The sequence below is a fragment of the Podarcis melisellensis genome (genome assembly GCF_964234715.1).
Source record: "Podarcis melisellensis genome assembly, chromosome: 8".
In the NCBI taxonomy this organism is placed as follows: Eukaryota; Metazoa; Chordata; class Lepidosauria; order Squamata; family Lacertidae; genus Podarcis; species Podarcis melisellensis.
Genome location: NC_138540.1, coordinates 48,818,408 through 48,844,972, shown reverse-complemented (window position 1 = coordinate 48,844,972; position 26,565 = coordinate 48,818,408). Strand labels below are relative to the sequence as shown.

General features: G+C 41.5%; 1 protein-coding gene across 4 annotated transcripts in view; it reads left to right on the top strand.

The window, feature by feature from the left end:
• ADAMTS18 (ADAM metallopeptidase with thrombospondin type 1 motif 18) overlaps nucleotides 1–26,565 on the top strand; it is a 103,970-nt gene that overhangs the window by 39,279 nt on the left and 38,126 nt on the right. For all 4 annotated transcript variants that reach the window (XM_081920266.1, XM_081920267.1, XM_081920265.1 and 1 more), the window contains 11 exons: nucleotides 2,569–2,768; nucleotides 6,090–6,173; nucleotides 6,702–6,861; nucleotides 7,836–7,941; nucleotides 11,469–11,606; nucleotides 12,691–12,844; nucleotides 16,044–16,139; nucleotides 17,494–17,642; nucleotides 23,979–24,151; nucleotides 25,509–25,639; nucleotides 26,409–26,532. In XM_081920266.1, the coding sequence (XP_081776392.1) occupies nucleotides 2,569–2,768; nucleotides 6,090–6,173; nucleotides 6,702–6,861; nucleotides 7,836–7,941; nucleotides 11,469–11,606; nucleotides 12,691–12,844; nucleotides 16,044–16,139; nucleotides 17,494–17,642; nucleotides 23,979–24,151; nucleotides 25,509–25,639; nucleotides 26,409–26,532 (1,515 nt within the window). The remainder of the gene's footprint in view (nucleotides 1–2,568; nucleotides 2,769–6,089; nucleotides 6,174–6,701; nucleotides 6,862–7,835; nucleotides 7,942–11,468; nucleotides 11,607–12,690; nucleotides 12,845–16,043; nucleotides 16,140–17,493; nucleotides 17,643–23,978; nucleotides 24,152–25,508; nucleotides 25,640–26,408; nucleotides 26,533–26,565) is intronic.

Genomic DNA, 26,565 nt, shown 5'->3' with positions numbered 1-26,565 from the left:
TGATTTGACCAGTCTTGTAACCCACTTCTTTGTCTAGCACAGAATGGGTTGATAATGCTCAAATGGCCCATACATTCTCTTGCCACAGTTTTTTTTGCAGCAGAATACTATATGCATGATCAAGTGAATGAAAAGCATATTTTGTAGGGTTGTGCACTGGATTCAGCTGGTGCAGAATGCCAAAATCAAATTGGGCCAATTTGGGTCGATCTGGGCTTTGGTCAAATTGGATCGATATAACCCTTGATTGCTTCAGGTTGGGTCAGCTCACTTGGAACTATCCACAGCTGTTAAAAGTTGGGGCTGCCAGGCAAAACAGATGGGAAGAGTAGCTGAAGCCCATTTGTATAAGCTGTATGTACATTACCATAAATTGCTCCTTTGTATCACTGTAGTACATGGAAGTTTCTACTCTAATCAAGACTGGTTCTATTCAGCAAGGCTCTGCGCAGACACAGTAAGAGAGATGGCAAAGAGCTTATAGATACATCGAATTCCAGGGTTTGCAGGAAGCAAAACCAAAGTTCATCAAGGGTGGCCATCTGTCTTAAGGCATGGTCCTAGTGGATTGTCTCAGATGACTCAAACAACAGAGAAACACTATACAGAAGGGAAATAATAATGTTGTGGAAATAGAAAAAGCAGCTGAATGATGGGATGTCTGGATTTATAAAATAAGGTAGTATGATAGACACATATTTCTTAACTTAGCTGTAACAATAATTATCTACCTATAATAAAACATTGGGCACAGAAATCTATTGTCTGGTGAGAGAAGCTATGAAAAGTTTAAGGTGTTGAGTAAAAGGCTTTGGGTTGCATCCAGCTAAGTTCTACTCAGACTTGACCCACCGAAATTATGTTCATTAATTTCAATGGGTCAACTTTGAGTTGAACTAACATTGTATACAATTCAATGTTTCCCATGCTGTAGATACAAATCCCATGGTTGGCTCTGAGTCATTTCACAAATTATGCAGAGGCAAGGGAGCTGCAGCCAATCAGGATTCCTAGTAAGTGCATTTGCACAGTAGCTGTCCAAGCAGACATGTACAGGCATTCATACTTAAGATTTTTAGGTGTGCTGTTAAAATAAATAATGTCTATCAAGGGATGGAGGAGAAATTCATTTCATTTCACATTGAAAGTTGAACCTAATTTGTAGTTTCCAAAATAGTATGTGAACTACATAGCCACTTGTCAAAATTCACACTTCTCCAAATTTTGCAGTTCAGTAGGCCAGCCAAGCAGTGTGTACAAAAATGCATATACTAGGGTAAAGTGTGCATAAAATGTCTGTATTAATAAGAACAACATGCAAAATGCATAATATGACGGGAAAGTGTTTTGTAAAAATGTGTATATTAGGGAAAATTGCACACAAGAGTGTTTATATTAGGAGAAATTTGTACTGCAACGCTGACACATTTTCATGAGGATTTTAAAAATAAACAAATAGATCAGAAACAGATGTGAAAATGTGCAGGACTGAATTGAAGATTGGAAAAAAATGAGAAAGTAGGAGAAACTAAAACTGACTGATTCACCCATCCTCAGATGTATCCTTGACATGTCATGAGTAAAGAGACCTAAGTGTAGGCTTCTGCAGCCCTTCAAAATCTCAGGTGCCTAAAGTGCAAGTACTGCATGATAAAGACACAGAATCATAGAATCATAGAGTTGGAAGGGATCACAGGGTCATCTAGTCCAACCCTCTGCGATGCAGGAAACTTGAACCCACAACTGTGAGATTAAGAGTCTCATGCTTTACCAGCTAAGCTATCCAGTTTATCCACAAGCACATACAATTCATTATAGAAAGAATGGCTCATTGGTCATCCCACCTTCAACTCTCTTAAAAATGCATAGTTTCAACCCTCATTTAGAATCCTTTATTTGATGGAGGGGTTGAAACTTTGTCTGTTAGGATAAATTAGCATGAACTATACACATCTGTTTTCATTTGGTCCAGAAGGCATCATGCTTATGGTCAACAGGTTTCCTGCAACTTTATTCCAAAGCAGTAACCATAATACTGCTTGCTGTTGCAACAATGCTAGCACAGTTTGCTTTGTGCATGTGCTCTTGGGGCTGCTGCTGCTCTGAAGATTGGTGTACAATGCAGCCTGGGGTGTGTGGAATCATCAGTGGGCCACACACACAGTATAGCTTTTTGAATTGGTCCCTAGATATAGAGGAGAATGTGTGTGTGCGCACACATGCCCCATAGGGAGATAACAAATAATGAGGTAGAAATTAGAAATGTTTCCCATATCAGCATGTGAAACTCATTCTTTTCGAGATAGATTTTTTCCTCTCTGTGACATGTTGTATTAAGTGTCTTTAAAGAGAAAATTAACAAAGACGGACAAATCAGGACTTAATAATGTATTGAAAAGGACTCCCCAGCTAACAACCCATTTTAACCAGCATTTGGCATCTATCACAATATCCTAGATTCATTCAGGGTTCTAGTCCCTCAACACTTTAGGACCGAGCTAAACTGGTCATAAAGAAAGAAAAGTCAGTTCTGAGCAATTTCCAAATCTCTGCTCTGTTTCCTTTTAGACACACCTAAACCACCCACAGAGGACACATTCATCCTGTCTGATGAATATCGGAGCTTGGCAAGGCTGAAAAGATCCCCCATTAAAAGTGAGAAGAGTGGAAGTTTGAATGTTGAAACTCTAGTTGTGGCAGACAGGAAAATGCTGGAGAAGCACAGCAAGGAGAATGTGACTACGTACATCTTGACAGTCATGAACATGGTAAGAAAGGGTGGTGCAGCTGATGGATCCTTTTTTTACAGTACAAGAAGCCCTCAACTTGCACTCACATTGGTTAGGCAGGTGGGGAAGTAAAATTAATAAATGGAGAGACAGGGAAACCTACTGCTCTCTGCTCTCCATTTCTTTATCCCCCACCCATCTGCGCACTCAGTGTGTTTTTCTTGTTTACTGGGAAGGGAGCTGGGAAGGTTCTGACAGCACCCCGGAACCCTTGCAACACCTTCTCAAAGTCTGGCAAGCTTGATAGCGCCTTCCTTACCAGCCTCTGGAACCACTTACCACAATGCACATTTTGAGATGAGCTTCCTAGAAAATTGTCATTAGCTGGCAATGCTAGAAGCATCTACTCAAGCTCCTTACATACTGGGGCCAGTGTTAAGGGCTGGCATGTTTGTGTGTCTATTGAGCACCCACACCTTGGTACCAAGAGTCTCCTTGACCTGCTCATTCCCTTCACTGTTGCAACTTGCTTGTTCACTCTGGCCCCAAGAGTGGTGGTGGTGATGATGATAAGGAAGAACAGTAGATGCTGCTGCCTGCAGTGGGCACTATTCCAATAACCTGTCCTGTTAATGCAAGATTTCAGGAAGAGCAGTGGGATTTTCACCCTCTGTGCACCCTGCACCACCCCCAGATTTGCTTCATGTCATGAAGCCTATGAACACAGAGGTAGTCAGACGACAAGGTAGAGACTGGGGATTTGGAGGTGCCCAGCCTAGAGGAAGGTGCTGGAGGATTGGAGTATAGTAATCAAGAACCTAGAGAAGAGTCTGACCTCGGGGAGGGCCAAAGTGGGGATCTGGACTGGGAGAAAGAGCCAAGCAGGTAGTCAGAAGAGCAACCCACCTAAATTATAACAACAACAATACCCTGCCCATCTAGCAGGGTTTCCACAGACACTCTGGGCCACTTATAGTACATAAAAAACAGTAAAACATTACACATTAAAAATTTCCTGATACAGGGTTGCCTTTAGATGTCTTCTAAAAGTCAGATAGTTGTTTATTTCCTTCACATCTGATGGGAGGGCATTCCACAGGACAGTTACCACTACTGAGAAGGCTCTCTGCCTGGTTCCCTGTAACTTTGCTTATTGCAGTGAGGGAACCAGCAGAAGACCCTTGGAGGAGGACCTGTGTCCAGGCTGAAGGATGGAGGAGGAGATGCTCCAGTTATACTGGACTAAGGCCTTTTAGTTGTTTAGTTGTTTATTCTCTTGACATCTGATGGGAGGGCATCCCACAGGTCAATTGCCACTACCGAGAAGGCTCTCTGCCAGGTTCCCTGTAACCTCACTTGTGACAATGAGGGAACTGCTAGAAGGCCTTCAGAGCTGAATCAAAGTAATCAGATACCCTGAACACAATATCACTGCTGTTGGAGAGGGTGTGACTGCTTGCTTGTCCAGCCCCAGGTCTGGGGGAAATGATCACACAAATAACCGTGTCCTCCTGCTCTTAAAAGGGGGAGCTCAGGGTGTGTGTCAAGTGTTGGAACAATTTCTTTGTTTTTGCCTTGCCGTGTATTGTAGAGCCCTACCATGCCTTAGGAATCTGTACCCTGCACTTCAACCTTTGTTGGGACCCTGTCCTATTTTTTGGAATAAAGTGTACAATCATAACACCCAAGCTGAGAATCTGAGTTTTGAGTTGGCAGTTTAGGGGCTGTGTGGTGTTGGAGAGAGGGAGAGAACATTCTGTTGTGCAAGGAGAATTCCTTGCGCTGACAGAATGCTCGTCTTAGTGCTATGTTGAATACAACCCAATTATTCTAATTTTAATTGTAAACCAGTTTGGACGACTATTTTTGTGTTGGAAACGTGTGCACAAATGTTTTCTTTTTTCCTTTTTTTAAAAAAACCCCAACATAAATGTGCACAAGTGCATAGATACAGTTGGGGGGGCAATAATGACGGGTGGCAGCAAGAAGGAGGGCGTTGAAACAAGGTAAACTTTCAGCAAATGGAGTATTCCCTCACCACCCTGCCAGTATTTTTTTGGTTTGGCTGTGCTGACTATATGACTTCCAGAGCACAGATGGAAATGAGAGAATCCTTGGCAGAGCTTTGGTTCAAAGCTGCCTGATGGTCTTGTGTAGCAAAGATAGAATGAAATATATGTATGGAGATGTGCTTTTCTTTCTTAAATCATTTCCTTTTTCACAGCAGTGCTTGGCCTGGTCCACGCATGGCTTTTGTACTTGCAAGAAGCTGTGTCATTTTAAATTAAAGAGCACAATGGACTCAAACCCAAGGCCTTGTTTGAGTGATTAAGCCTTGCTCCGGTGTGAGGAAGGAAATAAGGTTATGAACTTGCTCCTTCCTTCCCCTTCTGACCTCTCCCCTTGCATATGCTAGCAAGAGCATTGCTCAGAAGTCTGAATGCCTCCTTCTTTGGAAATCAGTCCAGTCACCCTTCATTAATGAGGGACAGGGTACAGATGGTTGGATCTGAAGCTAAGGGCAGAGGGGAAGGATGTGAAGGAATACCAAACTTGCTTTTTGTACTAGCTCATAGTTTGTTTCCAGGCACAATTCTTGCCCTATGAAGTTCTAACCAGGGTCACAACAGTACTTTTTCACCTGCACTTGCTTCTAATTCATTTCCAGACCTAATTCAAGGTTCTGGCGTTGACATTTAAAGCCCTGACACTTGGGTATGGAATAGAACAGCTTCTCCCATAAGTAACTACCCAGTGGTGTTTAACTGCACCCTGTGATGTCATTATATTGACACAATATGCTTAATGTTAATTTTCACTTCAAATGATGGGTTATGAAGCTGGCTTGTTTTCCCAAACCATAGTTACCTGTGGTCACTGTTTAGGGCTTGAATGCAACACTAAAGTGTGGTTAACAGAAAACAGAAGTGAAAGCTTCCTTTTGCCTCCTTATGTGGCTGTGCCAGAGGAAGGGGAAAAGAGGGGGGCACATGACCTTGGGGCTTGCTGTGGCTCATTCAATGTTCAGATGTGACCATTGGTAAGCAACTGAGCTGTGAACTTGGAAGAACCCCAGTTCAAATTCTGGCACTGAATCATCAGGCTATTGTATTGAAGACATTGGGCTGTCACTGCCATTAATGTTTGTCTGCAAAAATGTTTAAGACTGATGATCCAATTAATTTCATGTTGTGAAGTGCATAGAAATATGTCTTTGTAAATTAATATGTCACCCAGCTCATCTTGGTGCTGTCTGCATTTAATATAGTACTTGTGAAGGGATGGATTAAAAACTTATTTTCCTTTTGCTTACTGCTTGTTATTTTCCTTTCTCTTTTGTTTGTGCTAACCTTCACATAGGTATCAAGTCTTTTTAAGGATGGCACAATTGGAAGTGACATCAATATTGTAGTTGTGAGCCTTCTTCTTCTGGAACAGGAACCCGTAAGTGATGTTTCATCAGACTCAGGGAGGATGTATACAAGCTCAATTCCGCAGAGGGAATTCCATAGGGGAATTCTCATGATGTTGTAAATCATACATATGAACACGTGTCATTTTTGTACTATCAATGATTGAGGCTGTAGTGTGCCCGGAAAGCAGGCACAGTGACAAGGCAGGCTTCTTGCCATCTCATTGCATCTCTCTCTGGCATGCACCCTCAGCTCAGCCCCACCACTTCTGCCTCACATTTGCTGAGTGACAACAGCAATCACCCACCCTCTGTTTCCAGGTTTAGAGGAGAAGGAAACGCAGCTCACTGACCTTGGAGCCAATCCCTTTGGAAAAGTCTCTTCCCCCATTCCTGGCCAACTGGGAATTTTGCTACCCACCTAGCCTGCCACCCAGGTCATGCACCCCCTTTCTCCCTTGATCTGGCCCTGTAGATCTTTCCTCATAAGACTTTCATTGCCTTTGAAGAATTCTTCCTTTTTCAGTTGCTGATAGTAGATTTCCCCCCCTTGTCTATAGGGTGGACTGATGATCAACCACCATGCAGACCAGTCATTAAACAGCTTTTGCCAGTGGCAATCAGCTCTGGTTGGAAAGAATGGGAAGCGTCATGACCACGCCATCTTGCTTACTGGATTTGATATATGCTCCTGGAAGAATGAACCATGCGACACTTTAGGTATGGGCATATTCTATGTCAGCCTCCCCCAACGTTGTGTCATCCACATGTTTCCAGCTATGGGGCTGATGGACATGATGGATGCTCTGGGAGGGGTGGCTTCCTAGGCAGGAAAACATTTGCTAGGATATATTATAGGGTATCACGGCTGAGAAATGAACATATCTCATGTTGTAGTAGATGCAATCCAGCTGCAAAGTTGGGTCTGTTTTAAAAGCACTGAGAGTTTCAGAAAGTTAAGGAATCATTACAACAAGAAGCATTTAAAATAAACTGAAAACAATGAAAGAAACTTGAGAGGAATAGCTTGGAATATGATCTTTGCTTTGGTCATGTTATAAGGAATCAAAGGAGGCCAGGCTGTCCAAAAACCACATATGAGTTTCCCAATTTTAATGCCCTCCCCTCAACAACATACTTACCTTCATTGCTAATCCAGTCCCAAAGGCAGCCCAGCACAAATGAGCCAACTTGAAAGTTTATATGTCAGTCTTTCACAGCTTTCTACAGGATTATCTGATCTGCAGCATTTTGGACTCAGTGGTATTGAAATGAAGGAAAGGGTCTTCTGGAGGATGGGCACTGTGCCTGGGGAATCTTCAGTGCAATCAGGTTGCTTCAGATTTTTGAAAATATCTCTGCCCAAGGGCACTCTCATTCTTTCTGGCTGACCTTCAGGAAAGAGCTGGCGCCCTTTTCCAGAATAGCTTTCCTAACTGACGGGACTGTTGTTGAGTCAGCAGAGAAAAGGAGCCTGTGTTAGTTTTGTAGGCTAACTGCTGCAGACAGAATGCATTTTTCTTGGATCGGGCCCAGCATTTCCATGTGTATGTGAGTTTGCCTTGTGCATTCTTCTACATGACAAAGCTTAAATGAGCAAAAAATCTTCCTAACACAAACTATGTTCTGAATCTCTGTGATGTTATGCGGCAGAATAAAGATACAATGCCATTCAACCATCCTTTCCCTGGCAGGTTTTGCTCCAATCAGTGGAATGTGCAGTAAATACCGCAGTTGTACAATCAATGAGGACACGGGGCTTGGTTTGGCATTTACTATTGCCCATGAATCTGGACACAAGTAAGCTATTCCTCGTGAGTCTTTACCTCCCTACAAGCTACTAAAAGACTGTTGTTATTATTATTACTAAATACACACACACACACTGCTTTGGCTGATATTTTATTATTATGTTTGATAGAAGATGATGACCTTGCTGATCCGGCAGTGTTCCATCATTACAGCTGTTATCTAATGCAGTGCTAAGTACCATCAGTGAAAGGATTTCTGCTTCCACAATGGGACTTTCCCCCCCCCTCTTCTCCAACTATGCACATCCCATGCCCTCCCCAAACCTGTTCTAGAGTGTTGGGGAAAACTTCAAAAGAGATTTAGGGCAGATTTCATAGTGCAGCTGATCCTTAGTGGGATTTACAATCTGTGCTGATCAGCTGACTGGGAGCTACAGAAAGCCCCTGTAGAGGAAAATCTTTTCCATCATGGGCCTGAATTTAAACTGGCAACTCCAAAGGTAGAGCTGGGAGCAATTAGCATTTTTTAAAAATGCTAAAAATTCTTCAGCATTTCAGTGTAAATTTATTTTAATAAATAGTTTTGTATGTAATTTTGACTGATGCACACATTTTTGCAAACATCTCCAAACATAAGGCATTTTGTATGTTATTTTCATGCATATTTTTGCCTAAGATATGCATTTTTTTGTAAATTATTTGGCGTTTAGAGAACTGCATCACAATATTTAGAGAATTGTGAATTTCAAAGGATATCTATGTTTCAGTTCTCACACTGTTTCAGAAAGTTCAGCTTTGAGAGATTCACCTTTAAAAGTGAAGTGAATTAAATTTCTCCACCATCCCTAGCCTAAAGCCACTGGAGGGTTCGGGATCTGAGGTTTCGGATGATTTAGTTACATTTGCATTTTAATCAACTATTTTACATTTGATCTTTAAAATCAACTATTTGCTACCTGAACTTTTGAGATGAGGGATTAATGAATGTTGCACTTAAATATATATATATATATATGAATGTTTGCTATGACATTGCGTTCCCAAGGTATCAGTTGCAGGCTAACCGTGGCTTTGAGCACGGAGGCAGAATTAAATCCAGAATTTCTTTTGTTCAGGAATCTGTATGAAAACACATCCTGCACAGAAGCTCCTCATTGTTGGCTTGACAGTTCCATTCAGCTTGTCCCCTTTTGTCAATGGGCATGCTGCTGTCATCCCATTCACTTGCTCCATGGATCTCTGATTCTGCATGACTGCTTGGAGCTATTCAGTTCTCATTGTGTAAATATACTGTAGAGCATTGACTGTGACCTCATGGCTATATGAGTGGTCCTTTTGCAGGTCCATCTGAAAGGAAATGAGGAATTAAAGGCTAATCCTAAACCTAGTGGTAACTTTGTCAGGGATTTCACTGGGGGGAAACAGGAACAAATATCTGATGGAATTTAGAACTATATCTTTCAGGCTATGTATAGATGTACATAATTGCGTTGGTGGGATTGAGAAGGAAGCACACTGTTAGTGGTTCATACCAATAGCCTTCTTCCTAGGATCAGGTTCCCCTGTTGGAAAAGTCTGTTTTGCTCATCACTGATTGGTTGGACGTTATGTCAGCCATGAAGAAATGTTACACCTCTTCTCAGAGCAGTACAACACATAGCACAGATTGGCTTGTCTTTCCATCCGTCACGAAATCTCCTTTCTCCCCAGCATAGGTGCCATCTCACACTGAAGATTGTGGGTGCCTGCAACAAAGGGCTTCAACTTTGCCCATTGACTTTGTGGGGACATAGAGGGAAATGTGGGCGGAGCCAGAAGCAAAAGCAAGTAGAGCAACAGATAGGAACACAAAAGCTTATACTGAGTCACAACATTGGTCTCTTTAGCCAAGTATTGTCAACCATGACTGGCAGTGGTGCTCCACAGTTTCAGACAGGGGCCCCTCCCCGACCTGTCTGGAGATGCTGGGGATTTTCTGCATGCAAGGCAGATGCACTACCAGTGATCTTCATCTCTTCCTTTGTACATACCAGACATGCAAAAGTCAGAGGCTTCTATGCCCATCCACCATGCAAACATATTCCTACCAAGCAAAAGCACTCAAGGAGAGTACAGAACAGGGCTGGTGAGGGGTATGACCTGGGAAGAGAGAAAGAGACAGGCAGGGGAGGGGCCTGGGGAGAGTTCTAGGAGCCAGACAAAGCTATAATTTCTCCTGAGGTTCCTGGCTTCTGCTGCATTGGAATTAACTCCTTAAGAGAATGCTGCTGAGATGCTCTCTTGTAGAAGCCCTATAGAAATTAAATAGGAGCAGTGCAAGAGGACACCTACAACTGATTGATTGTGCCCAGAGAAAATAAGTAGATAAAGCTGGGTAATAAGCACACATTTTTGCATCTTACTTTCCTCTTCTATTTATCATTAAGTAATATAGATCATTTGTCATTCCCTTTAGGAGTTGTTTCTTCTTCTTCTTCTTCTTCTTCTTCTTCTTCTTCTTCTTCTTCTTCTTCTTCTTCTTCTTCTTCTTCCTATTATAACCTTCCTTTTTCAGCTTGGCATATGAATGCTGATATCCGGACAGGAAGGATTTATGAAATGCCTTCCAAAAAAAGTATCTTGGAAAGACTGCAATTCTTTCATTTGGCAATAACTGCTAGAAATTTCTTCCATTGTCATTTGTCCAAGCGTGTGCCTTTTCAGCTGTATAATATAGGAAATTGGCAGCAATGGCCTTCGGATGCCTAGAGGCAGATGATCCTTAGAAGTGTTGCCTAATGATCCTATTAGCAGTCAGATAGTAATTATAGATGGGAGGGAACGTTTCAAACAATTATAGGATTTTTTGTCAAATAAATCATTTAAAGTTTGATGGAACTTCCTTCCCTACAAAATAAAGGATACCAAAGCTTAGCTCAAGTTTAATTACAAAAGCCAGAGGCTTTAAAGCTGGAAATCTGGAGGAAACTAGACCTGACAGTTAAACTTCCACAACTTGAACATAAAGTCACATAAAAAGATACAACCGGTGCTTGATTCAAACACCACTTTTGCTTTTTAAATCAGATCCCATTTCCCCGTTTTGCATATATGGGCTGGTTTTGTGTTTAAAGATATGGGATTGGGTCCAAAGGCTCCCTTTCTCTGACATATGGAGTCTTCTCCCCTCATAGAAGGAGACTTTCCATCAGATAGAGTCATTCCATCAGATGAAGACTCCTGCTTCCATTGACCCTTTGGAATCAACCTGTTCTACTTTTGGTTTCATACCTATTTTGGCCCTTTGTGAAATGATGATTGACACATCTACAATCAAAGGTTTACAGGCCCTTTATCATTTTGGTTGTCCTCCTCTGCACACATTCCAGCTTATCAACCAACCAACTAACCAAACCAACCAACCAAGCAAGCAATCAATTGCCTTCTGTATCAATTGTCATTTCCAAGTGCTTACCCATGTGGAACACTCATGAAGTAGTCTAATAACTTGCATTACCACAACATTGCCATATCATTTGTCCTTACACATTGTGAAGGCCTCTGTTTTTGTTTTTGTTTTATCTTGGAACTTTCTAGTTTTGGCATGATTCATGATGGAGAAGGGAATCCTTGCAGAAAAGCCGAAGGTAACATTATGTCTCCCACCCTCACGGGAAACAATGGAGTGTTTTCGTGGTCAGTATGCAGCCGGCAGTATCTCAACAAATTTCTCAGGTAGGCTTCAGCTTGGAAGGGCATCTTTTTGATTTCTGATCCTGAGGAAGATAGCCTTGAAAAGTAAAACCCTACTGGAGCATAGTGAATCAAGTGACTAACATCACATTGAGCAGGATACTGGGGTCACACCTACTAGCTGAATGTCCCAGTTGGTCATATTCCTTCCTGACATGGGCATAGCCCGGGGGGGCAGGGAGCAGCTGTCCCCCAATCAATAAAACAATAAAAATCGATACAAATCTGAGGTTCTGTCCCCCAACAAAAGCCTGCCCCCCTAATAAAAGCCTGCAGCCTAACAAAAATCCTGGCTACATGCCAGTGGTGGGTGGGGCCAGTTTTGTACAGTTAGCTAGTTTCTACATAAACTCACATGCTGTTCAGCCAAGCAAGCAAAAGGCATTAAATTAAATTATTAAATTCAATTAACATGGACACTTATTTAGACAGGAATAATGAAATGTTTAAAAGTAAGTGGGACTTGCAAGTCTGTTGGAGTACATTATGGTATATTCTGCTCCCCCCCCCCCCATGTGAAAGTATTTGTTAAAACTCAACAATATATTGCTGTACTCATGATGCAATATACTGCCCTCCCCACACAGTATCCTCTCTCTCTTTTCTTTCTTCTTTTAATTTATGTATCCCCCCTTTTCTTATAATTTTAAAACTTCAATCAAAATTATATGGAAAAATAAAGTAATATTTAGATACATATTCTTAGAGACTTAAATAAAATATAATGAAACCAGACTAATACAGAAACAGACCAGAAAAGAATTATGGGTGAAAACATGTGGATGTAATTTGAGCTAGAAATAATTAAGTCCCTTGATCTCCATATCTAAGTCTCCTATTTCACTTACTGTGTTGTTGTAATTGGATTGCTTTATTGTATTTTTAATTGCAAATATTACTATTTTAATGTTTTAGTGGGACTGTCATTTTGTGAATTTCAATGATGGATTTCCATATTTTAATTATTATTTTTTAATTCTCTTGTAAATTGCTTAGACCACCACATGTGATAAAAAGACCCAAAGCAAATGTATTCTTAACAGATGCTTTCCTTCCTTCCCTTCAGTACTGCTCAAGCAGCTTGCCTGATAGATGAACCCAAACAAGCCGGACAATACAAATACCCTGATAAGCTCCCAGGACAGATCTATGATGCTGACACCCAGTGCAAATGGCAATTTGGAGCAAAAGCAAAACTCTGCAATTTGAGTTTTGTAAAGGTACGAGATTCGCATCTTTCAGACAGACGTTAGAACTTGCACTGAGGAATAGCAATGAATTATAAATGGGAAGATTATGAATGAGTGGAGGGGTTCCAATGAGCTCCAGGGTCTGCACTGTTTCTAAATCTTAAATAATTTGGCAAAGCCATTGCTTGCTTTGAAGGTGTTGGCTTGGATGGAAGTCAAGGTGGTCCAGCATAGCTGCAGGGGGAGATTGTGCTTACAGGATGCAGAATCTAATTGCAATGAAGGTGGGGGGGATAGAGGCGCAGGGGATGCCCAAGCTTCACTGTGCTTTTAAGAATATTTTAGTGTGATTTCTAAGATGGAACTAGGCCGATCAGTTTTTTAAGCAGTGCATAGTTGTAGCAGAAAAGGGGATGTTACAGATATGCTTGCAAACTGCATAGTGCAATCCAGGTCTAAAATGACATTACCTGTAGTAGTAATGTTACTATTGCTACTAGAAGTGATAATAATTACATTTGTAAAGCACTTTCAAGTCTAGAAAGCTCTTCCCATGCTAGATGACAAAAGAAAGTACTTTTCCATGCAGTGCATAAACTATGGCATTCACTCCTGTAAGAGGTAGTCACCTACTAGGAAGGTTTTAAAAGAGGATTAGACAAATTTGTGGGAGATAAGGCTATTGGGGCTCCTAGCCACAATTGTTATGTTCAAGCTCCATTGTTGTAGGCACTATGCTTCTGAATACAGTGGTACCTTGGGTTATGAACTTAATTTGCTCTGGAGGTCCATTCTTAACCAGAAACCGTTCTCACCACTTTAGCTAATGGGGCATCCCGCTGCCGCCACGTCACCGGTGCACGATTTCTGTTCTCATCCTGGGGCAAAGTTCTCAACCTGAGGTACTACTTCCGGGTTAGCGGAGTTTGTAACTCAAAGTGTTTGTAACCCGTAGCATTTGTAACCTGAGGTACCACTGTACCAGTTTCTGGCAGAGCTTGGTCAAGCTCACCTCCTGCTTTTGAGCTTCCCATAGGCATGGTCAGCTGCTGTGAGAACAGGATGCTGGACTAGATGGGCCATTGGCCTGATCCATCAAAGCTCTTATGTTCTAATTCTTGCAAGAACCCTATATCAAAGATTGGGGACTGAGGGTGTGAGAGTGGGGCTTTGTCTCAAGGCCACCTAGTGATTTCATGGCAGAGATGGAATTTGAATCAGGACATTCCTGATTCACAACTCAGTTTTTAGTCATTATGCTACTCCCATGCTTAGGTTTGAGTTCTCATCTAATTGATAAAGAAATCAATAAGATGCAAAAACCTTTAATTAAGCACAATTTCATTAAATTGATTAATCTTATACATATTATACATTAATATTATACATGAGCATGAGTTTGACCAAACTACGGCAGACAGGAGTGCCTGGCGTGCTCTGGTCCATGGGGTCACAAAGAGCCGGACATGACTAAACGACTAAACAACAACAACAACATTCATATACTTGGGTTTAGGAAAAAAGAGTTAAAAACTAGTTATGAGCAGAGTGGAAAAGTTGCAGCCTCTTATTGCACCAGGATTCCAACATCTCTTTAGTTCCAGTTTAATTTTCTGTAAATCCATATTTAGTTTTCCCTTGAAAGAATTTCAAAAAATATACCTCTGGATTCTGATCTTAAAACCCATTCACTATTTCAAGTTACTGTTTAGAAAACATGCTTGAAACAAGCAACATCTGGTGTGCAATTCTTGTTGAGGCAGATTCTAGAGCCAAGAGGCCATGACAGTCATCAAGTACCGCTTGTGACACCTGTAAGCAAAGTTTATACGTATATAAGATAGCATCGTGACAATTCACAAATTAATTATTGGCAGTAACACGATATTGCTGGTTTTCCTATGCTAACACTAGTTGTTAGAGATTTAAATCCTTGGTCTCAGTTGATTACTAAATGAATAGAATCAAATCAAATCAAATCTAACAGCTGACACAGGCACTGAGAGGTGACCAGCAGGAGGTGGGAAAAGGAAGGCAATAAGAGCATACTAGGCAAAGTCAAAGACTGATATGAAAGAGTAAATGCATCTATGAAAGGAGAGGAAGAGAACACAGGATGCCAGGGGGTGGGGAGAGGCGTACAGTTTCATGCTTTTAGACAGAGTGGAGGAAATGGAGTGATAAAAGAGAGCTAGAGAAGAGGAGCATGCAGTATTTGAGGCAAGCCACAACAAGACGCAAGGGACAGAGTTTTGGCAGCTATAATGGGGAGGAAGGGGTGGATCTTGTTAATTTCAAGGAGGGAGAAGCAGAAGTCTTTGCTGCAGCTTGAATTGTTAAGAGGCAGGGTGGGCAAAGGACAGGGTATGGAATCCAAAATAACCATGAGGGGATTTGTTTAAGAAACAAGTTGGATAGTAATGTTGATGAAAGAGAAGCAGCAGATCAATAATAATATGAGTCAGACTGGTGCACAATATGGATCAGACTGGTGCACAAGTTGGGGAAAGCTTTTCAGGAGAGCATAAGAATAGCCTGTTGGATCAGACCAATGGCCCATCCAGTCCAGCATTCTGTTCTCATAGTGGTCAACAAGATGTGTATAGGAAGCACAAAAACAAGACCTAAGCATGAGAGCACCACTGGAACTTTCCAGACTAGAGCTTTCCAAATGAAGGGCTCCCATTCTTATACCCCAGTAGCAGAGTGGGTGCTTTTTCCTCAAGGCCTTCTGCCCCCAAATCATACCTTGACGGCACTACTGTAGAGGAGGAAAAGTTGGGAAAGTAAGTTAGTATGCAGTACAGGTTGGTTCACATAACCTTAGTGACAGCAGCAGCATGGGAAGACTTGAAGTTGACTAAATGAGTTATCACAGATCTAAGACTACAGAAAGAACCTGTGACAATTACAATGCATTTCTAAGCAGACAGTTCAAAGAAAATGGACACAAATGATGATGTGTTGGGGGGGGGTAAGAGTCATCTGCATGTATGTTTGAATATTCTAGATTTTTCAAAGATTTGATTTTGTTGATTTTATTGGGCTTTTTGGTTATCTGCTGTTAACATTGAATGGAGAAAAATGGAATGAAACTGTAATAACAAGACAGTACACAGGAACCTATATAAATCTCAGCCCTCTCATTCACATCAGAATAGACAAGTTGGATTTTTCCAGTCAGGAAAGACTAAGATTAATGGGAGTGTCTTCTTCTTATAAATTTCAGGATATATGTAAATCACTGTGGTGCCATAAAGTAGGCCATCGATGTGAGACAAAGTTTATGCCAGCCGCAGAAGGAACACCCTGTGGGATAGGCATGGTAAGTTACTAAGGCTGCAAAAGTGGGGGAAGGGCCAAAGCTCAGTGGTAGAGAACCTGTTTTGCTTGCAGAAGGTCCCACCCCAGAGTTTCCAAGCAGAGCCAGAGGAGATCCTTCTCTGAAACCCTGGAGATCCGATGCCAGTCAATATAGACAGTACTGAGGCTGACCACCAATTTAGCATGAGGCAGCTTCCTATGTTCTGAAAAGGCATATGCACATAAAATCCACTGTGTATTGTCCTCAACAGTGTTATAAACATCCCAGATGAGATCTAGGAATGGCACACACATTCTGCATCTAGGCACATTGAATTGTATGTGTGTGCCCACCCTAATGTATTATTATACCCAGTGATGGCTGGTACCCATTGCCACTGGTAGGGCAGAAAGCTGGGAGCCCAAATGGAAGATGGAGCCAGAGCCAATGACAGGCAGAGTCAACTAATTCTAGCTTCGTTCCTATCCTCCCCCTTCCTGAGTTCTACAACAGGCAACACTGAGATTAAGGAGGAGGAAGTTGACAGCCAGAACCACCTCCTGGACTGGTTGTAAGAAAGGAAGCAGGTGAGGGCCAGCTGAGGACAGACTGAGGCTGATGGAGCAATTATTTTAAATTTCTATATTGCCCTTCATCTGAGGATCACAGGCCAGTTTATAATGCCTCATTCTCCCAATTGCCTCATTCTCCCAATTGTCTCATTCTCCCAATTGCCTCATTCTCCCAAAGCAGGGGTCAGCAAGATTTACCGGCCATGGGCTGGATCACTCCCAGGAGATCATCCATGGGCTGGACCGGAAATCACATCTGCGCATGCCTGCGGTGCTGAAAATTGCTTCTGTGCATGCCCAGACGCCGAAAGTTGCACCTGTGCAGAAGTGAGTTTCGGCATCTGGACATGTGCAGACACGATTTCTGGTGCAGCCCGGTGAGTCCCTGCGCCATGATGTGCTGGTTTAGCGCAGTGCGTGGGGGACTCGCCGAGAGGGCGGCTCGGTGCAGGGGTGGCTCGTGGGCCGGTAAAATAGTCTTCGTGGGTCACATCTGGCCCATGACCACATGTTGCCGACCCCTGTCCCAAAGGAATCAATCTCCATTGGTTATAGCTCACCTGGGACTGTTTTGACCTTAAAGGTAGGACAGGGACAATGGTTGGGAAGGGATAGGAGGTGCATTCACTCAGATCTCTGCCACTAATTCCAGTTCCCCCATTTTCTTGCCACCTACTCTTTGCATTAGCTTCCTTTCCACTCTAGTGGTTCATAACTGATTATAACTGGTTCTTTTTTCAACCTTACCCAGCCATCCTGGTAGATACTGACAAAGCATTGGTTTTCTACATTATTTCCTACAGTGGTGTCGAAGAGGTCAATGTGTACAATATGGAGACCATGGTCCCAAGCCTGTTAATGGCCAGTGGTCTGTGTGGTCTGAGTGGTCCAGTTGCTCTCGGACCTGTGGGGGTGGAGTCACGTACCAAGAGAGACACTGCAATAATCCAAAGTAAGACATTGATATGAAAAGGTATTATTTTTTATCATTATTTGTACCCTAACAAGATAGGTGGCAAAGTAAATATTTGTGTTCAGTTTACACACCCACACACCCCATTATAATGTTTATGGGCTGGATTCAACCAAATCTGAATGTTTTGAATGTTCAAATGTTTAGAGAGCATAGGGAAGGGTAGGGTCTCACCAATCATGGAAGGCTCGGGAACATAGGAAATTGATTTATACGAAGCCCAGACTGTTTGTCTCTCTAGTTCAGTATTCCCATATTGACTGGCAGTGGCTCTCCACAGTTTCAGAGAGTGGTCCTTCCCTACCTGGAGACATCATTAGATTTACCACTGAGCTATGGCCTTCCCCAAAGTTATTAGGTTGAAAACATAGAATCCCCCATCAGACCTTTCCAGTAAACATGGGAAATTGGGGGTGAAGGGAGTGGTGCACATTTATAACACCTGACATCTGGAGGACCACAGATTCCTTCACATCAATTTCTTAGCAAAAGAATAATGTCAAGTGATTCTTTTTTTTTTTAAATGACAGCCTCACAAGATAATTCTGAAGAAGGAATCTCTTAACTGTGGAGTCTCAACCAAATTGAGTGTGTGACATATTTCATTGAGAGCTGAATGCCGTTTCTCATGCTGCGTCAGCTATGTATGGAGAGGATTGCAGTAGATTACATTTCATTTATGGATTATGAGGGTTGTGGTATGAGCACCTGCTCCAATGTCTGATGTTGGTTGATCCCTCTTTCTAGTGATAATTCACCTAGAGCTGAAAGAAGTAGATCTTAAACCCTATCAGGATTATGGCATGTCCAGACAACTCTAATTTTGGCTAGTTAGTTATTTGTTTGCATGTTACACATATTCAGCTTTGTCTTCAAATTAGGCTTGCAGCCAGGCAATATAGAGGATTATATAAAGCTAAGATCTGCTTAGCTTTAGCTCTAGGATTGTAGGGCAGTTCTCACAACATATCCCCTACAATGTGCAAGTAGGGCCTAGAGAGAAGGAAGATCACCCCTGCTGTCCCATTGTTGATCTCTGCATATTGTAAGCTTGTTCAGGCATTATACTTATACAGGTACAAGCTGTATGTATAACTGTGTGAAAGAGTGTGCTCACATTGATTTGTACAGCTACACATGAACATAGTGCAGTCATTGAATGTTACATGTGAATAGCAGTACGTGTATATAGCTCAACTATTTGTGTACACATACATAGTCATTAAATGCAATGTGTGAACATATGTTAGCACAGGCTTCCTCAACTTCGGCCCTCCAGATGTTTTGAGACTACAGTTCCCATCATCCCTGACCACTGGTCCTGCTAGCTAGGGATCATGGGAGTTGCAGGCCGAAAACATCTGGAGGGCTGAGGTTGAGGAAGCCTGCGTTAGCACATGCCACATGTTCAGAACACTGCATTCTGCAAGATCACTGATCAAACATTTTGCAGGATTTCTGAGCATGCAGACAATCAAAACATGGTGTCTGGGGGACAGGGACACTGGATTCAATCTGATTTCCTCCCTCCACATGTAGATCATACATAGATAAGTTATATGACCAGTGGACCCCTGCCATGGAATTATTGTGAAAAGCCAAATTCATGGTGGAGATATTTGTTGTGGACGTAAAACTTCAGTATTATATTGAATGGTTGGATCTCAACCTCCTAATCATAAAATGAATATGAAGTGCATCAAGCTTCTGAAGTCAAATGCCATTGAGAGATAGAATCATCACTCCATTGAGTTATGGTGGTGGCAGAAAATTAATATTGTCATATACTTGGTAGGAACCTTTTAATCCTTTTTTGTGCCATAATGATTCATTAGCATTCATGGAAGGCTCACCTGGCACCTTTGTTACTTATCTTTAGGTGCCAGGCAAAAAATATTCCTATTCTCTCAGGCCTTTGGCTAATTAAAGTATCTATGGACTTTTAAACTGTAAGCAGATGAAGGGGTATTGTTTTTGTTTGTTACTATGTTGTGTCTTTTTGTGTTTCTATATTGTAAACTGCTCTATGATCCTCGGATGAAGGGTGGTATGAAAAAGTCCAAATACATAAATAAATATATCTCATTATTCTGTTTTGTCCAATTAGTACATACTATGGAGTTCATTGCACGTACAGTCAGACAATCCTAGTTCCATTGATTCCTACCACATGGTGACCACATGGCTCCTATTGTGGGGCTGTTGTCTGAGCCTACCATTTCTCATAACCTTTTGTGTTTAAAGTTCTGATTCTAGCTCCCCCCCCCCCCCGGCATAATCAGCAATTTTATCATTAGAATGTACAATATAAATGGAATGTGTTGAGCTTGTAAGAAAATTGGCCCTGGTATTCTGAACATCTCATGGCATTAGATACGACCTTACAACACCAAACACCTTTGGAGGTCATCCACAGTACAACAGAACTATGCAGATTTGCTAAAATCATTATGTTTGTACAAGCTGCTGTAGTGTAAATTCATGGATCTGTTTCCCATACATCACAACATTTTACAATCGAGATATTTTTCTCTGAGAAAGAAATAGATTACATAATTTAATAGCTTGGCTGTAAAGAACATGAAGAGAACCCTGGAGACAAACGTTCATAGTAACTCATATATGTAGGATTGAGTCTTACCTGCTGCATAATAGTGTATTGTTCACAAAAATATTAGAATGCAATTTTAGATGTGCTTGTACTTTTTTAAAAAAACAATCTACCAAAGCAACAAAATAGCTTCAACATATGTACTTTTTATTTGCTGCATGTTGTAGCTTGATGAGTGATCAGGAGGGCTGCAAATGAAATTGAAGTGTACAACTAAAAACAGTAATTAGTCTAATACTGGAGGGATGGTGCAAGCATGGAATTCCATAAACCTTTGACTCTATACAGAAAATATAGAGCTTTAATAGCCCAGGCATGACCATGCTTACTTTGAAGAGGTGTGACTTTAATAGACCATAAGAATGTAAGCAGGGGCCTAGCGGGTGAAACCGAAGGCCCATCTAGTCTAGCATCTTGTTTCACACAGACTCCAGCCAAAAGCTTCTAGCAAGTTCTCAAGCAATGCAACACAATAGCAATAGACTTCCCCCCCATGTCTCTTTCCCTCCCCACACCATCCCCACACCCTCCCCACACCATCAACTGGTATTCTTGGATTTACTGATTGTGAACCTGGAGGAGGCTCCATTCACCTCTTGGAACTAAGAGGCACTGACAGATCTGTGCCCCTCTTTAGTTGTTAAAGTCCCATTTGAAGCCATCCTAAGTATAGGGACTTTAACAAATACACTTTAACAAATACACGCTGGGACTTTAACAAATACACAGAATTTAACTAATTCTACACAGAATTTAGTCCCATTTAATTCAGTTGTGCTTGCTCCCAGCTAAATGTACGTAGGACTGCAGCCTAAGCTCCTATCTTGTTTATTAATTCAACTTACATTATTTCTAACATTTATATCCCGCCTTTCCAATGAGAAGATCAAAGTGGCACCCCTCTCCCCATTTTATTTTCACAACAACACTGTGATATAGTTAGACATGTCAACCATGACTGGTCCAAGTTCACTCAATGAGCTGCATGGCTTAGTAGGGAACCCTGGTTACTAGTCCAATAGTGTAACCATGGTAGCCACCTCCTAAGGGCCACGAACCCTTCACCCACCCACCCAATAAAATATTTGAGGGGCCACCAACAGTTGATAGGCATGTGCTGTATCTTGTGTTCGATTATGTGAGGTGGGGCTTACCTGCCCCCTCCACCATATTTTATTCAAGTTAGCACCCTTGACTCTAACCATTATGCCACAGTGATAATTATAAACTCCAAAAAAATAAATGTTTCTGACTTCAGAATGTGAGTAGTAAAAGCAAGACAGTCTGGTGGCATCTTAAAGGTTTGCAAATTTATTGCACCATAAAGTTTTAACAGATTTATTGCGGCATAAAGATTACTAGGACCTATTTGAATCTGATCAAGTGGGCACTGGACCATGAATATGCAGTATATACCATGATCAATCTGCTAGACGAAGATGCTTACTATTGCACAGTCTCAGATTCATAAAGAGGCTGTTTGGGGGGTGGGATTGAGGGTTGCAAGAATTTAGGCCAGAACCAGGAACTTCACATTTAATAAAAAAATAGATCCAATGTTAATCAATTGCCAGTGGTTGCAAGAGAATATTCTGAATCAGAATTCTAGCTTTCAAGGCACACAAACCATGGAAACATGTTCCAGCTTGTTTTGTAATAATACAAGAATTAGAATGCTAAGTCTGAGCAGAGGATATATATATATATATCTCTCACTCACACCTGGATTTCTGTCCAACATATGTTAACAATTTCCCCCCATGATGGATTCAACTGAATAGGATATTAAGAGATATGTATTTCTAATACCTCAAAATAGGGCCTCTGTTCTGTTGTATGTAACTGACTTAACATTCAGTGCTAACTATCTATACAGGGATTTGAGCACCACTGTTGAGTAAATATGGTGGGTTAATTTGGAAACATTTCTCCTTGTCATGTACCAGGGCAATTTAATATAATGTAAGGGGTCCTGTATCAGGTCAACCAAGATTAGCCCAGGGCTGACTACATGTCATGTGTGTATTTAGAATACATGCTTGGGTGGTTGATGACATTTGAAGACAAAAACAAACAAACAACTGGAACAAAATTGATCTTGCTTGCTCAATGAATGCATTGCGTAATCAGACCTGTGGGAGAACATTCTTTAGGTCAGTCGAGGAAAAGTTGCATGATGTGTAGAGGTTCAGTGACCAGTGGAGCCAAATTATTTCTGGCCAATTACAGCTGCATAATAACCATTATTTTATTTTATATTTTATATTATTTTAAAATGTCTTAGTTTTCCAGCTATGCCTTGTAGTCATGTGTGTGCATATCAGTAATATTCAGAGGTATGGGTGTTACACCTGAAGAGAGAAAGTATAAACCATCCCTTCCTGTGTATTGTGATCTTGGTAACAATCACCCAACAGCTGTAATGTGTCTGAGTTACACTCGAGATACAGCTGCATGCTGCATATCCTGGTCTCCCCCCACACTTGTCCCTGACTCCCTCAGTAAGCTAAGGCGTCCAACAAGCCAGGAGGCTAGCATAGTGACTCTGCCCTAGGTAAAGGTAAAGGTACCCCTGACCAACAGGTCCAGTCGTGACCGACTCTGGGGTTGTGCGCTCATCTCGCTCAAGAGGCCGGGAGCCGGCGCTTGTCCGAAGACAGCTGCCCTACCAGCAAACATATTCTGGTTGAAACCATAGATAAAAGAAATAGGAGGGAGTTCATACTCTTCTATCACTGCTCCTCTTCCCAAAGCTATTTAAATGTAAAATAATAAATAAATGTTCAGTGATTGAGAGGATTAGGAAATTTACTATGTTCACATGCTGACATCCATTGAAGGGAGAAAAGGAAGTACTTTTTCATGGAGTGCATAGTTAAACTATGGAACCCATAGGAGGCAGTGATGGCCAGCAACCTCGATGGCTTTAAAATAGGATTAGACAAATTCATGGAGGAGAGGGCTATTGATGACTATTAGGCTATTCATGGCTACTAGACATGATGGCTATGCTCTGCCTTCACAGTTGGAGGTGGGATTGCTTCTGAATACCAGTTGCTGGGAGCCATAAGTGGAATGAGAATGCTTTTGGCCACTTTGAGAACAGGATGCTGGACTAGATGGGCCATTGGTCTGATCCAGCAGACTTCTCTTATGTTCTTACCTCCTGGACATGGAAGATAAGTTGATCTAAAACAAGAGAGTGTTTCTTGATTTTATTTAGGATGCAATGACCTATCAGGTAACAAATCATTTTGTTGAACATATATTGGCTCTTACCGGATGGCATGTTCTAGCCTCATTGTTTTGATTAATGAAGCAAAACACAGGATCTGAAACAAAGCTTCCTGGATTAGAATTTTTACTTTGATGCTGCTTAGAATTGAAGTAGATATACAGTGGTACCTTGGTTTACAGCCATAATCCTTTCCGGAGGTCCATTTGTAAACCAAAACAGGTCGTAACCCAAGGCGTGCTTTCGCCAATGGGGCCTCCAAAAAAAATTTGTTCATAAAAAAAAGGGTTGTAATCCAGAAAAAGGTGGCAAACTGGGACACACACTTCCAGGTTTGACTTATTTGTAATCCAAAACGTATGCAAACCAAGACTTATGCAAACCAAAGTACCACTGTAATGATATGCATGTAAAAGTTGATCATCTGCTCTGTGTTTGGTCTTGCAAAAATGTTTTTCTTTCTCCATAGGCCTCAGTACGGTGGCAAATTCTGTCAGGGCTCAAGTCGCATTTATCAACTTTGCAATGTTCAACCATGCATGTCTAGTAGCCCTGACTTCCGTGCCCAACAGTGTGCTGAATATAACAGCAAACCTTTCCGTGGATGGTACTATAAGTGGAAGCCCTACATGAAAGTGGAAGGTAAGCCAGGAACAGCATGCAACCAGTTTCTGATATGTCTTGTATTATTCATTCAAAATTCTAATACCCTGCCTTGCCATCATAACAAACCCTCAAGACACTTTCCAACAAATTACAGAAAATCGACAATAAAATCCTTAATAACAACAGTGGCAGCAGTATAAGCTGTTGACAGCAACACAGAGGAATGTTGTTTATGAAAAGGCATCTAAAGCTTTACTTAATCGGAAAGTCCATAAAGAGAGATGTAGCTGGAGAATGACTGTAATGTAGTGGCTGAGAGACAGAGAGTTGCAGCTAATGCTAGTCATAATCAAAGCAGACCCCTTGAAGTAAGTGGACATCAATAGCTTAAGTTCATTAATTTCCATGAGCCAACACTAAGTAGCATTTAGTTAGATACAAACCAAAGCTGCAAATCAGGAAGCCCCTAGTTTGAATCTCACCTCTGCCATGAACCCACCAGGTGGTCCTAAGGAACCACTCCATTTCACCCTCAGTTTTCCCAGCAGGAATATGGGGGATAATAATAATAATAATAATAATAATAATAATAATAATAATAATAATATTTATACCCCACCCATTATATTGTGTTATCCAACAGCAGAGGCAGTGAGCTTCAGGCCTCTATCTGTCTCTCAGGACTCTCCCAGGCCACACCTCCTCCCTACACACACAGCCTCTCCCCTGGCCACACTAGCCCAGCTTTGCATCCTTAGGTGTTTTTCCTGGCTGGAAAGTGTCCATGAACTTTGAGGGATATTAAGTGGACTAAGACCTGGGTGATCAGGGTTAAAACCACTACTCAGCCATGAAGTTTACTGTGTGACCTTGAACCTGTCATTCTCTCTCAGCCTAACATAACCCTCAGGGTTGTTGTGAGGATAACATGGCAAGAAGAAGAAGAGGAGTTTGGATTTGATATCCTGCTTTATCACTACCCTAAGGAGTCTCAAAGTGGCTCATAATCTCCTTTCCCTTCCTCCCCCTCAATAAACACTCTGTGAAGTGAGTGAGGCTGAGAGACTTCAGAGAATTGTGACTAGCCCCAGGTCAGCCAATGAATGCTGTGTTGGAGGAATATAAATCTAATACTGATAAAGAATGAATGATAAAAATCACAAATTCATCTCCAGCCTGCCTGTCCCTGAATTTGAACTGGGGGAAGGATGTGTGTTGGTGTGGCCAGGTGGTAAGGTATATTCCAATTTGCTGACCATTCAGAAACAGTATTATTAATTACACAAATGTTCTGGCTACCTCTGTCCATTTTATTCCTTGTGCTGTCATCCATCTCCAGGCAACACTGTTTAATAATTCTACTCCATAATTTGCCCTTTTAATGTATTTTCAGAGGAAGATCGCTGCAAACTATACTGCACTGCAGAAGACTTTGACTTTTTCTTTGCAATGTCCAACCGAGTAAAAGATGGAACCCCTTGCTCTCTGTACAGAGATGATGTGTGCATTGATGGGATTTGTGAAGTAAGGTTAAGCTAAAAGTTCTCTTTGCCGCTTTGCTTTTTTACAGCTCAGTGGTAGAGCAAATGTTTTGCGAGCACAAGGTCCCAGCTTCAATCCCTGGCACCCCCAGTTTAAAAAAAGAGTATGCTGGAAAATAATCTTTGTCTGAAAACTCAGGTAGTTTCAGCCAAGTGGCATACAGGACTGTATGAACCAATGGAACTTAGGCCTTTTCTGCATATACATTTAACATGCTATGATACCACTTTAAACACTTATGGTTTTCTCCAAAGAATTTTGGGAGCTGTAGCTTAAAGGTGCTGAAATTTGTTTGGAGATCCCTGTTCTCCTTATCTTGTAGTTCATTCTCTGACATGTATTTTTCTTCCTCTGACTCGTTTGATCTTTAAGCTGAAATATCATAACTGTTGGGGGAAATAACTAAAATAATTCACATTTCATGATGTGTTTTCCCTCCCCACTTAGCCTTAAGTATATTTTTTACTTCAGCACAGCAGCTTGTAACCTTCTGAATGCTGGAAAAAAACAACTGAGAACCATTTGGATGAACTTGAATTGAACTGTGAACTGAACTGAATGTGAATTGAACTTGTTCATTTTGTTAAGCAACAAATGTAAACTAGAATTAATTCCTTTTTGGACATGTTGAATTAGAACTAGAACTTGTTCCTTTTGAAAATGAACTTTGCAAGCTTGGGGGGGGGGGGGGTTGGAATAGCCTAACAGCCTAACGTACCCTTTTAATGTACTCATGTTTTGTTTGTTGCAGCAAGTTGGGTGCGATCGTCAGCTTGGATCTAAAGCTGTTTTGGATGCATGTGGAGTTTGCAAAGGAGATAATTCAACATGCAAGTTCTTCTCTGGCCATTATTTGACCCAACATAGAACTAATGGTAAGAAAACCCATTGAGCAAGGATTTTGTGGC